At 43.0% G+C, this 12362-nt stretch overlaps 2 protein-coding genes across 2 annotated transcripts in view; one reads left to right on the top strand and one right to left on the bottom strand.

Annotated features, from left to right (window-relative positions):
- LOC120062276 (polycomb group RING finger protein 3) overlaps nucleotides 1-1407 on the bottom strand; it is a 42504-nt gene extending 41097 nt beyond the window's left edge. The window contains exon 1 of the mRNA XM_039012112.1: nucleotides 1314-1407. The gene's annotated coding sequence lies outside the window, so the exon portion shown is untranslated. The remainder of the gene's footprint in view (nucleotides 1-1313) is intronic.
- A 5772-nt stretch (nucleotides 1408-7179) lies between these two features.
- The window catches only part of LOC120062274 (solute carrier family 49 member A3-like), a 23481-nt gene continuing 18298 nt past the window's right edge, over nucleotides 7180-12362 (top strand). Inside the window, exon 1 of the mRNA XM_039012110.1 lies at nucleotides 7180-7519. Coding sequence (XP_038868038.1) covers nucleotides 7376-7519 — 144 coding nt within the window. The 5' untranslated portion in view covers nucleotides 7180-7375. The remainder of the gene's footprint in view (nucleotides 7520-12362) is intronic.

Genomic DNA, 12362 nt, shown 5'->3' with positions numbered 1-12362 from the left:
GTTTGTATTTTGGCATTTCAGCAACACTTATTTATAGCCCTAACACTTGTATTACGACCAAAACAAACTAAACTACATTACAATGTAATTAAATGTAACAACAAGGTTGATGTGGTAGTAGGCTAATTACAGCGTTACCACAGGTATAAGAACAGCTTTACATGTGGGCTATTCTATACACAGCTGGGCATACTGGCCATAGCATCATGGATAGAGAGACTGCCACAAAGCTGTAGCCTAATGGCCAGTAGTTACACCACTGTCAAGGGGCCAGCAACATGTGGAATCTTTGTATGGATACCTTAGTTCTTTGTAAAGTGTGAGTTTTTTTATTTATGTTACTGTTCATAACAAAGGCTGTTATGAAGAGAAGAACAGCCTTCTTAATTGATCTAAGGTAGGTTTCATGACCAACAATATTGAAAATAGCCAATGGCTCTCTGCAATTTTTCCCTGATCAATCAATTTAAGACAACCAGGAATGAAGAAGCTGTTCATGTTTAGATATATTTATTACTTAAAAAGCAAAGTAGGTAATGCTACAATAAAAGTTTAGTAATTTTGTTCCTGTCTGCCTTTCTGATCTGCCTTGTGTTATTATGCAAGTCATAAACCATTGAATCCATATAGTCTGAAGTCAGGAAAACCCACCTATGTTTAGCTTGTTGCCACTTATATTGCTATATTGTGCCATGTCCCACAGAGTAATTTACATATTGCTGTCCCTGATTACAAGACATCAATCTACCGAAAGAGAGACTTGTTGGCTCGTCCCTTCACCAAAACCCCACAATGTAACAGCTCCATACAGTCAGACGGGGCCGTAATAGCCCCTAAAAAGCAATAACTTTCTTTTGTCTAGATTAAATCATGTGGCGACAACTACACCATCGTGCATTTAACACCGAACTTTCGAAACCCGAAGGCGTTAATGTTGGACCATGGTTTTTCAAGAACATTCCAGGCAATGGGAAAGATTGGTCTCTCCAAACAACACAAATATTATGGGAGACATGTGAGCGTCTACGAGAGCTCCCTTCCTAAAGAACAAAAAGCGTGCTTCGCTGCTATCCAAACCCTCCCGTATAATGCACTCTTCCTTGAAAAGGATCCCGGTGCCTAACTGCAGGGCCCGGCGCCGCCATACACTACAACATTGGCACATACAACAACACGTATGGCATGTCCATACCACCAAGCGGAAAAGACACAGACACAAATGAATAAGAACAATACAAATCGCAGCCATAAATCAATAAAAGACGCATTAATGCATTAATACGCCTAAAATATTTCAAGTCAAACGAACTAACCTGTTTGGGAACAGTACAGTCCGCTGGATATTGGGTTGAACGCGAGTTAAATGCACTATCGGTAAAACAAAGAGGCGAAAATGTCCGGGCAATACCGAAACAGGCCGAAACACCATTTGGAGCTTTGCTGAGCATGCGCTGATTAGTCGAGGGGGAGGAGGATCGTTGAACGAGAGTAGACGAATAGGTAACATTGTAGGGAGCGCCCCATTCATTTAAAATAATTCACTATTTTGATACATTTCTATACATTTTAGAATTCCGGGAAATTCCCCCAAAAAACACACAATGAAATCGAGGGTAATTTGTGGGCAAGACCTGGGGACTATGTTGTCAGAATAATTTATTTGCTAATAGCCCACTACTGTATTAGGAGTTATCTATGTCATCGCAGTCAATTTGATGATGATAACACTATACATTGATGTCTGAGATGTAGCACATTAGGATGTCAAAAGTAAAAGGTGGTTGCTTGTGCTAAAATGTACCCTGATGTAGAATGATGTTGACAAAAAGAGCATATTTATTTCATATTACTGCAAGATAGGGTGTTTATAAATGGCCCTGTGATCACACTTCCAATAAGTTTGAGATGTGTTCAATGTGGATTGAGTTTCTAAGTAGGACCGGGCTCATTTGGGGAGATTTTAAAAGTCCTCCAACAAGTTTAACATATTAATCAAACATTTTATTAATTCAGACAATAACTCAGAATAGCGTTATGCCATTCCACCAATAGAGTGCCAGTTGGGTAGTGCTATTTGGTTAAGATAAGCAATTTATTTAACCTTTATTTAACATTCTATCATAAAGAGCACATGTTCAAGTTAATAAAAAACATGTTTTCACATCTCCAGAGGTTAAATTAAGAAAAATTACTATAAAAGGTGGCAATTAAAGTAACAGGGTTGACTGTAACAGGGTTGGAGTTTTCATCTTAAATCAGCCATAACTCCCCTTGTGACGGGGTAATGGAATGTTGATTACAACAGGGAGGAGCAATTGAATGCAAGCTTCACAAAAAATAGCAATTATTGAAACATTTCTAGCCTATCTATGAGTAACATGGTTGATATGGTATGTAATCTGTATTTAACTAGGAAAGTCAGTTAAGAAAAAATTCTTACTTACAATGACATCCTACCCCAGATGACACTGGGCCAAATGTGCACCACCCTATGGGACTCCCAATCACAGCCAGAGGTGATACAGCCTGTATTTGAACCAGGGATTGTAGTGATGTCTCTTGCACTGAGATGCAGTGCCTTAGACCGCTGCGCCACTCGGGAGCCCTATGCTCACCCCGCTCAGTTTCCCTCCACGTAACATCAGAAAATGGCCAAAAAGAGTGGAACCAGCTCACCTGCTTTGATACTCTTTGACAATTACATGTTCAATGTTTCTTTAGAAAAAAAGCTTTTAAAAAGGAATATTTTCACCATATTAAAATGACAGTTCAGTTCACGTAACAGAGTTGACCTTAAAATGAGGGACAAACGTAAATGAATCACTAATCGCGTTAAATAAATATGAATCTTCAAAAATGACTGTCAAAGCAACAAAGTAACTAGGCCTTTACAATGATGGTAAAACTTATGGACATTTCTGCACTAAGTGGGTTAAAATCTTCCTTGAAGTCAGAAAAACATGTGGAGGGACACGTCAAAATGCTGACTTTTGGCACTTCAGCAAGTAAATATGCAAAAAAAAATCACATTTATCAAATTGTCCATGTGGTCTATATTAAAGGACATTTCATTTATATAACAGGAATTTAAAATGCAATATTGGTGCACAATTTCTACTACATATATATCAAAGGGACGCAAAAGGCACTTTCTTCCTGGAAGGACCCAACTGCTTAGAGGGAGGTTAAAGGGCTAATGCCAGGAGACTATGTCAAACCTTATCAGAGAAGATTTGCTATTTCATTATGTTTCAACATAGGTACACAGTTTACAGGTAGTCCTACACACATTCTTAACATGAGTAATCAAGCACCAGAATGAAAAGCCCCTATTAATCAATTGTGTTAACCTGACTAGCCACTTCCAGTGGCCTACACATTGACATAAGAAAATCCATATGTGACAACACATGTGACAGCCTATCAGCGGAGTCTCCTCAGAGGAGGAAGGGGTGGACCACCCCCCTCAGTGAATTTCATAAAAATAAAAACGGTAAAACGTTTAAAAAGTGATCCTTTTTAGATAAAACTATACAAAATATATTCACGTCACCAAATAATTCATTAAAACACACTGTTTTGCAACAAAGATCTAAAGAAGCCTCAACCACACTCTGTATTGTAGTCCCATGGCTTAGCTTCTGTCCTCCTCTGGGTACATTGATTTCAGTACAAAACCTAGAAGGCTCATGGTTCCCACCCCCTTCCATAGACTTACACAGTAATTATGACAACTTCCAGAGGACGTCCCCCAACCTATTAGAGCTCTTGCAGCATGAACTTACATGTTGTCCACCCAATCAAAGAATCAGAGAATTAATATAAACTCAGCAAAAAAAAAACGTCCTCTCACTGTCAACTGTGTTAATTTTCAGCAAACTTAACATGTATAAATATTTGTATTAACTTAACAAGATTCAACAACTGAGACATAAACTGAAAAAGGTCCACAGACATGTGACTAACAGAAATGGAATAATGTGTCCCTGAACAAAGGGGGGGGGGTCAAATTCAAAAGTAACAGTCAGTATCTGGTGTGGCCACCAGCTGCATTAAGTACTGCAGTGCATCTCCTCCTCATGGACTGCACCAGATTTGCCATTTCTGGGGGGAATGGCCCTAGCCCTCACCCTCTGATCCAACAGGTCCCAGACGTGCTCGATGGGATTGAGATCCGTGCTCTTCGCTGGCCATGGCAGAACACTGACATTCCTGTCTTGCAGGAAATCACGCACAGAACGAGCAGTATGGCTGGTGGCAATGTCATGCTGGAGGGTCATGCCAGGATGTGCCTGTTGGAAGGGTACCACATGAGGGAGGAGGATGTCTTCCCTGTAACGCACAGCGTTGAGATTGCCTGAAATGGCAACAACTCAGTCCGATGATGCTGTGACACACCGCCCCAGACCATGGACCCTCCACTTCCAAATCGATCCCGCTCCAGACTACAGGCCTCAGTGTAACGCTCATTCTTTCGACGATAAACGCGGATCCAATCATCACCCCTGGTGAGACAAAACCGCGTCTCGTCAGTGAAGAGCACTTTTTGCCAGTCCTGTCTGGTCCAGCGACGGTGGGTTTGTGCCCATAGGCGGTGATGTTTGGTGAAGACCTGCCTTACAACAGGCCTACAAGCCCTTAGTCCAGTCTCTCTCAGCCTATTGCGGACAGTCTGAGCACTGATGGAGGGATTGTGCATTCTTGGTGTAACTCGGGGAGTTGTTGTTGCCATCCGGTACCTGTCCCGCAGGTGTGATGTTCGGATGTACAGGTGTTGTTACACGTGGTCTGCCACTGCGAGAACGATCAGCTGTCCGTCCTGTCTCCCTGTAGCGCTGTCTTAGGCGTCTCACAGTACAGACATAGCAATTTATTGCCCTGGCCACATCTGCAGTCCTCAGGAATCCTGAGCATTTTTCTTTTGGTGTTTTTCAGAGTCAGTAGAAAGGCCTCTTTAGTGTCCTAAATTTTCCATAACTGTGACCTTAATTGCCTACCGTCTGTAAGCTGTTAGTGTCTTAACGACCGTTCCACAGGTGCATGTTCATTAATTGTTTATGGTTCATTGAACAAGCATGGGAAACAGTGTTTAAACCCTTTACAATGAAGATCTGTGAAGTTATTTAGATTCTTACGAATTATCTTTGAAAGACAGTGTCCTGAAAAAGGGCCGTTTCTTTTTTTTCTGAGTTTAGTACTGAAAGCATATGCTACAGCTAACTAGCACTGCAGTGCATAAAATGTGAGTAGTTGTCTCAAAGAGAGAGAAAAACAGTAGATGAACGGTTTTGAACAAATTAATTTCTTCCAAAAGCAGGAGAGAAAGAGAGATTGTCATTTTCTTTTCACTTTCAGTTTCACTTACTTAGCTAGCAAATGTAGCTAGCTAGTTTAGCATACTCACACCCTGCTCAACCAGAGGGATGCTATGTTAGCTAGCTGGCTATGACTATCCAACACAACACTGGAACTCTTCCAAGTCAAGATAAGCTTTTGGTTTGACTAATGTATTGCCACAGGGGCCCGTCATTGAAACTGCTAAACTGCTAAACTGCTTACTGACTATACACTGTAACGTTACTGCATGATTGTAGCGGGTTTACTAACGCGTTAGTTCTATTAGCTATGTTGACTATGATAATACTTTAGGTAATATGGTGAAAACTCTGTAGGCTGTGTGTAGCAGTTATGATATCGTTTGGCTCGGAAAGTGTTTTTTGCGTGGTCACGTACAGCTGATGTGTTGTGTATTGAAGTCCACAAACAAAGTGAAAAGGTGAGAGGGGGAGAGCGCATAGATGCGAGAAGGAATACAACGTGGCTGCTATGAAGGTGAACTCTGTTTTCGTGTGATCAGGGGTGTATTCATTCTGACAATTCTGTTTAAAAAAAAAACTTTAACGGAAGCAAATGGAATGCAACGGGGATAAACATACCTGTATTAGTCCAATAGAAACTCTCGTTTGCAACTGTTAGACTAAAGATTACAACCTAGATCAGCCAGATGCAGGCCAGAGTGTGCAAGGCAGTATTGAATGTGTCCCTGTCTGACCCCTCAAATGTTTCTCTTGACCTGGGTGCACCTACCTAGGAAACTTTCATTCATAGGCTAGGTTGTAGCAACCTCATGATGGGTATAGGGAAAGTCATCCACTATGCTATAATAGAAATGATAAACTGGGTGGTTCGAGCTCTGAATGGCTGACAACCGTGGTATATCAGACCATATACATTTAAGTCATTTAGCAGACGCTCTTATCCAGAGCGACTTACATTTAACCTTTATTTAACTAGGCAAGTCAGTTAAGAACAAACTCTTATTTTCAATGACGGCCTAGGAACAGTGGGTTAACTGCCTTGTTCAGGGGCAGAACGACAGAATTGTACCTTGTCAGCTCGGGGATTTGAACTTGCAACCTTTCGGTTACTAGCCCAACGCTCTAACCACTAGGCTACCCTGCCGCCCCTCGGGTATGACAAAATATTTATTTTACTGCTCTAATTACATTGGTAACCAGTTTATAATAGCAATAAGGCACCTCGGGGGGTTGTGGTATATGGCCAATATACCACGGCTAAGGGCTGTGTCCAGGCACTACGCGTTGCACCGTGCAAAGAGCAGCCCTTAGCTGTGGTATATTGACCATATACCACACCCCCTCGTGCCTTATTGCTTAATAAGGCCATGCTCATGAAAAAAATCATGGTCATCCCTCATCTTAAACAGCACAGACCTCCACTGCAGTCTATCATATTCATCTAATATCCTTTATCTGATGGTAACTCCTCATGTTCAGTATGAACATGAATTTTGTCACTTATAATAATTGAGAAGTTGAATAATAGAATTATGTGTGTTAGTGCTGCGCTAGAACAAAACTCTGCACACCCTCTACCTCGATCTCCAAAGCCGAATGAACATTGAACTAGACTATCACTAGGACTCAATTTCTAGGGCTAGACAAAGGGAGGGGCATCCGAATTGCAGTATTCCTGCTGGGGTGTAGTCATTACGCCAATTCTGTTGCAAAACGTTTCGTCTGTTACAAAACGTTTTCCGTTAACTTCAAACGGAAAACGCAAACGGGAGTTTCTATTGGACAAATTCAGGTAGGTCCCTCGCGGTTTCGTTACGTTTGGTCTGTTTGCTTCCATTTGGTTCTTAAACCGTAACCGGTTTCCGTAATGAATACCCGTCCTCACTAAAACACTGGGCGGTGTTGTTGATCTCAAACCGGCTAGTTGTGTTGCTTTATCGGAATGACAATGTAGGATATGTTTTAAATCAACGTTTTAAAGGCACTATACCCTTGGCTCAAATATGCTCGTTTGATATTTTAAAGTCTACTGCATCAGGCTGGATACAACACTACTCATGGAAGATGTTGATGAATTTCGGGACGACGTCATTCCGATTAAACCCAATCCAGTACTCGAAAAATGTATTGTATTCAAAGTATACAAGAGGAGATGGTTCATTCTATTCGTGCTGTGCTTGCTAAATTGCTCAAACTCCATAGTAAGTGGCTTTAATGATCATTTGCTGTCTCATACGTGGCTGTAATCTGTCAATAAATTCATGGTGTGATTTTGTAACTTTTTGTAGCAATGTAAAACTCTCTGTGACTCAGATTGCTACAACGTTACACCAATGTAATAATCTCTATTTCTCTGATTGCTACAATGTTACACCAATGTAATAATCTCTGGGGCTCAGATTGCTACAATGTTACAACAATGTAACAATCTCTATGGCTCTGATTGCTACATTGTTTTAAAAGGTAAATGAACTGGAGAAGCATGTGACACTGACATGTAGCCTACAGGTTACTTTTGAAAAGTCTGACCTCTTTCTATTGTTTGTGATCCTGATATAATATGGTATATTATGTGATTCCTTACTGCCACATTTGATAAATGAACTAGTGTAGCCAACAGCCATATGGCATAGCTTATAGCAACAATTTATGCTATTCTGTTCTTCTGAAATAGACTACATTTACTTCATATCATGTTTCTTTAGACCTGTCTAGAATAAATAATGGATTTATTGTGATGGTGTAGGCTATATTACATGGATTTATTAGACTTTTTAAAATGTAGATGTTCTCGAGCAGCATTATGTCCAGGAATTTCCCGAATTGGATCGGTTGTTCGTACCCCCCATGGCAATTGAACTGATTCCAGAGCTGATCCAAAACACCGCCGGCGGAGAAGAGGTATTCGGAGTGGACTCCTAATCCCAACTCAGTAGGCGCGCTCACCACCCACCGCTTCCAAGTATATTACTCTCTAATGTTCAGTCTCTGGATAATAAAGTTGACGAGCTCAATGCGAGGATCTCCTTCCAGAGAGACATCAGGGATTGTAACATACTTTGTTTCACGGAAACATGGCTCTCTCGGGATATACTGTCTGAATCCATACAGCCAGTTGGGTTCTCAGTTCATTGTGCAGACAAGAATAAAGATCTCTCCGGGAAGAAGAAGGGTATATGTTTCATGATTAACTACTCAGTGTAGACGCAACAGCGCCTCTTCAAGCTCAGGAGGCAGAAGAAATTAGCTTGGCACCTAAAACCCTCACAAACTTTTACAGATGCACAATGGAGAGCATCCTGTCGGGCTTTATCACCGCCTGGTACAGCAACTGCACCGCCCGCAACCTCAGGGCTCTCCAGAGGGTGGTGCGGTCTGCCCAGCGCATCACCAGGGGCAAACTACCTGCCCTCCAGGATACCTACAGCACCTGATGTCACAGGAAGTCCTTCTATTCTATTCTACTGTATCTTGGTCTATGCCGCTCCAACATTGCTCGTCCAAATATTTATATGTTCTTAATTCCATTCCTTTACTTTAGATTTGTGTGTATTGTGTGTATTGTTTTGAAATGGTTAGATATTACTTGTTAGATATTACTGCACTGTTGGAGCTAGACACACAAGCATGTCAATACACCTGCTATAACATCTGCTGAACATGTGTATGTGATCAATACAATTTCATTTGATTTGGACAGACTGCTGCAGATCCAAAATTTGTGTTTACCCTTCACTATGAAATACAGTAGCCTAGCAGCCTATAGTGACATTTCAGGAGTCATCATGAACCCCTTCAGCATATCACTCATTGAGTCAAAATGCATTTGGTTCAGACTTCTACAAGGGTACTGTGAAGGTATCTGCCATATGGTGCACCCTAATATTTCAGAGAATGTAGCTAATGTACCCCTGGGGCTATTGCTTTAATAGGGGATGTGTGCCTTAGGGCAAATCACGCCTGACAATGTCAATGGAAGCCCCATCTTCCACAGGTGATAAACCCAAGACACGGATTCATTCCTTCAATTCTTCCACTCTTCACCTCTAACTGAGCAGAACAATTCACACATTTCTTTTAAAAATTATAATATTGGAATGCAAAATGTATCAGGCTTTACTCTAACTTAACTGTCCCAGAGGGCGGACATACTCGGACTCCCGAGTGGCGCAGCGGTCTAAGGCAGTGCATCTCAGTGCTAGAGGCGTCACTACAGACATTGGTTCAGGCTGAGTCCAGGCTGTAACACAACCGGCTGTGATTGGGAGTCCTATAGGGTTTGGCCGGGGTAGACCGTCATTGTCACGCCCTGACCGTAGAGAGCTTTTTATGTCTCTATTTTGGTTTGGTCAGGGTGTGATTTGGGTGGGCATTCTATGTTCATTTTCTATGTTTTGTATTTCTTTGTGTTTGGCCGGGTGTGGTTCTCAATCAGAGGCAGCTGTCTATCGTTGTCTCTGATTGAGAACCATACTTAGGTAGCTTTTTCCCACATGGTTTTTGTGGGTAGTTAATTTCTGTTTAGTGTTTTCACCTTACAGGAGTGTTTCGGTTATTCTCTTGTTTATTTTTGTTATAGTGTTCAGTTTTAATAAAACAATATAAACAAATAAATAAAACAAATTCCTCTTCTTCAGACGACAAATACCGTGACAGTCATAGTAAATAATAATTTGTTCTTAACTGACTTGCCTAGTTAAATAAATATATAAAAAATCATTCTGGACTTTGTATTTTAAAGTTTAATAACTAGTTTGGTGAAGTTCCCTACCAATTTGTTAGTTATTCTTCTGCCTGTTTAGCCTGGCTAACTGGCTGAGTAAGATGGTTAACGCAACCAAAACGACGAAGCCTAACAAGGTGGGTTCAGGTTCAAATAAATTAAAAGATACTCACATTTTGTTGTCTGGTATGTCTCGGCGTGGTGCATGCTCTTGCTGCCCCTGCTCGGCTCAGCTTGTGTGCGAGATGAAGGGACGGTGTCAGTAACAGTGGCTTGCCCACGGCTTGCACTGTTCCCGAGTCCATAGTGTGACCAGGTTCCCTTGGCAAATGTGTAGAATTCTTAGGACTTCCTCTCACAGGAGCCTCTGCTGGGTCTGAGTTATGGGAACCATGGATGAATTGAGGCTTTGGTCAGATCAAATGCCTTGTCTGCCTGGGCTGAGGCATGTGAAAGCTGCCCTAGCTTAACCCGGTTTTCTTCTGCTAGCTCTACACTGGCAGCAGGCGTGGCTAGCATACGGTACTGCATACGGTACTGTGACAACAGTGCCTCTGTGTTTGGCTACGGCCGACCGGGGTACTGCGTCGGCCGTTACTTGAGCTCATGTGCTCATAAAAGTCACTTAAAAACATTGTTTCTACCCCAAGTTACATTGTGTTCACGGGTGTCAAGAGTGTGTTGTCCTCCACATACGAGCTCAATAAATAGAGTCCCTTTCCCACAGTCAGACACTCGGGTTGTGGAGAATGGTGAACCCCCCACATTTTGTTTTTATGCTCCTTCAGATGGCACATTGCGGGAGACTCGCTGTCTGTGTCGACCAATGGCGTGCATGCACAGTGTCACCCTGGATGATGCAAACATGTCAGAGGCCCAGGACGGCTGGCACACCCAGTATTTATTGGTTCCCAGAAAGGGAGGGACTTTGCACCCATTTTAGACCTGCGTGCTCTAAACAATAGGGTCTAAAAATTCAGAATGCTCACGAACAGCCGGTTGTTACAGGACACCCGGGCAATTGGGTCACCTCAATTGACCTGAAGGACGCATACTTTCATGTGGCAATAATATCCCCCTCACAGGAAGTTCCTGAGGTTCCATTTTGAGGCTGTATAGCCTACGAGTGTCTGGGACTCAGGAAATTGGACTACCTGGATATTTGGCTGGTGGTAGCGGAGTCGAGGGAGCAGGTGGTGTTACACACATCCATGCTAGTTTCTCATGTTCAGTCTCTGAGTTTCATAGTGAATCAAGAGAATAGCTGTTTGACTCCATCTCAGCACGTTCCGTTTCTTGGTCTCAAGATAGACTTAAACGTTCTTGTCCCAGCAGAGGCAGTCTGGTTTCCGGTTTTGCTTGGCCTGATTTTGGCTGGGTCACATATAGCATTTTCACCAGTGCCTGCGTCAATTGGGGATGATGGCTTCTATGATACCCGTGGTTTCCCCCGGGCTGTTGCTGATGCAACCTTTTCAGCGGTGGGTGATAGGCACATGGACGCATCGCTCCATCTAAATTGGTCACTCCGGGTGGCCCCGTTATGCCAATTGGCTTTGTTGTCGCTGGGGACCCCCATGGGATGAGTTATATCCCACAAGGTGATCACGACAGACGCATCCCCTGAGGGCAGCTACATTTGGGGGTTGCTGGCATACATCAACAGACAGGGAAGGGTGCAGTCTCTAACCATCTTATCCTTGGCTCGCTCACTACTGCTGTGGAGCAGTGGGCACTTTCCCTCACTCCGGGCGACGCATCTCCCCGGGTGCCTCAATACAGGTGTGGATCTGCTATCCAGGGGTGCCCCGTTCTCTGGGATCTCCCAGATATGGGAAATGTTTAGCAAGGATGACGTAGATCTTTACGCATCATAAGAAAACGTGCGTTGTTGGCTGGTTTTCTCGATAAGGGCTCTGGGTGCTCCTTGACGCGTTTCCCCCTGTGGACCTGATTCAGCCCACGCTGGAAAGGGTGCATCTGGAGGGATTGTCGTTGATCCTTGTGGCTCCCCGTTGGCCCAAAGAACATTGGTTCACGGGGATCATTCTCCTTTTAGGCGGGGACCGGGAGTCTAAACCTATTGCACCCATTTGGGATTTGGCTTTGGTTTTGGATGTGCTCTGTGAGGCCCCCTTTGAACCAATGGAGTCATTGGATCTGAAGATCCTCTCCTACAAGACCGCCCTGCTCGTGGCTTTGGCCTCGGCCAAATGTGTTGGAGATCGCCACGTGTTATCCATTCACCCCTCTTGTATAAAGTTCGCCCTTGTTGACTCTAAGGTGACGTTGCGTCCTATTGCACCCTTTGCTGCTAACGT

This window comes from Salvelinus namaycush, chromosome 17 (assembly GCF_016432855.1).
Source record: "Salvelinus namaycush isolate Seneca chromosome 17, SaNama_1.0, whole genome shotgun sequence".
Lineage (NCBI taxonomy): Eukaryota > Metazoa > Chordata > Actinopteri > Salmoniformes > Salmonidae > Salvelinus > Salvelinus namaycush.
The sequence above is the reverse complement of the archived record's forward strand: the minus strand, read 5'-3'. Positions and strand labels throughout refer to the sequence as shown.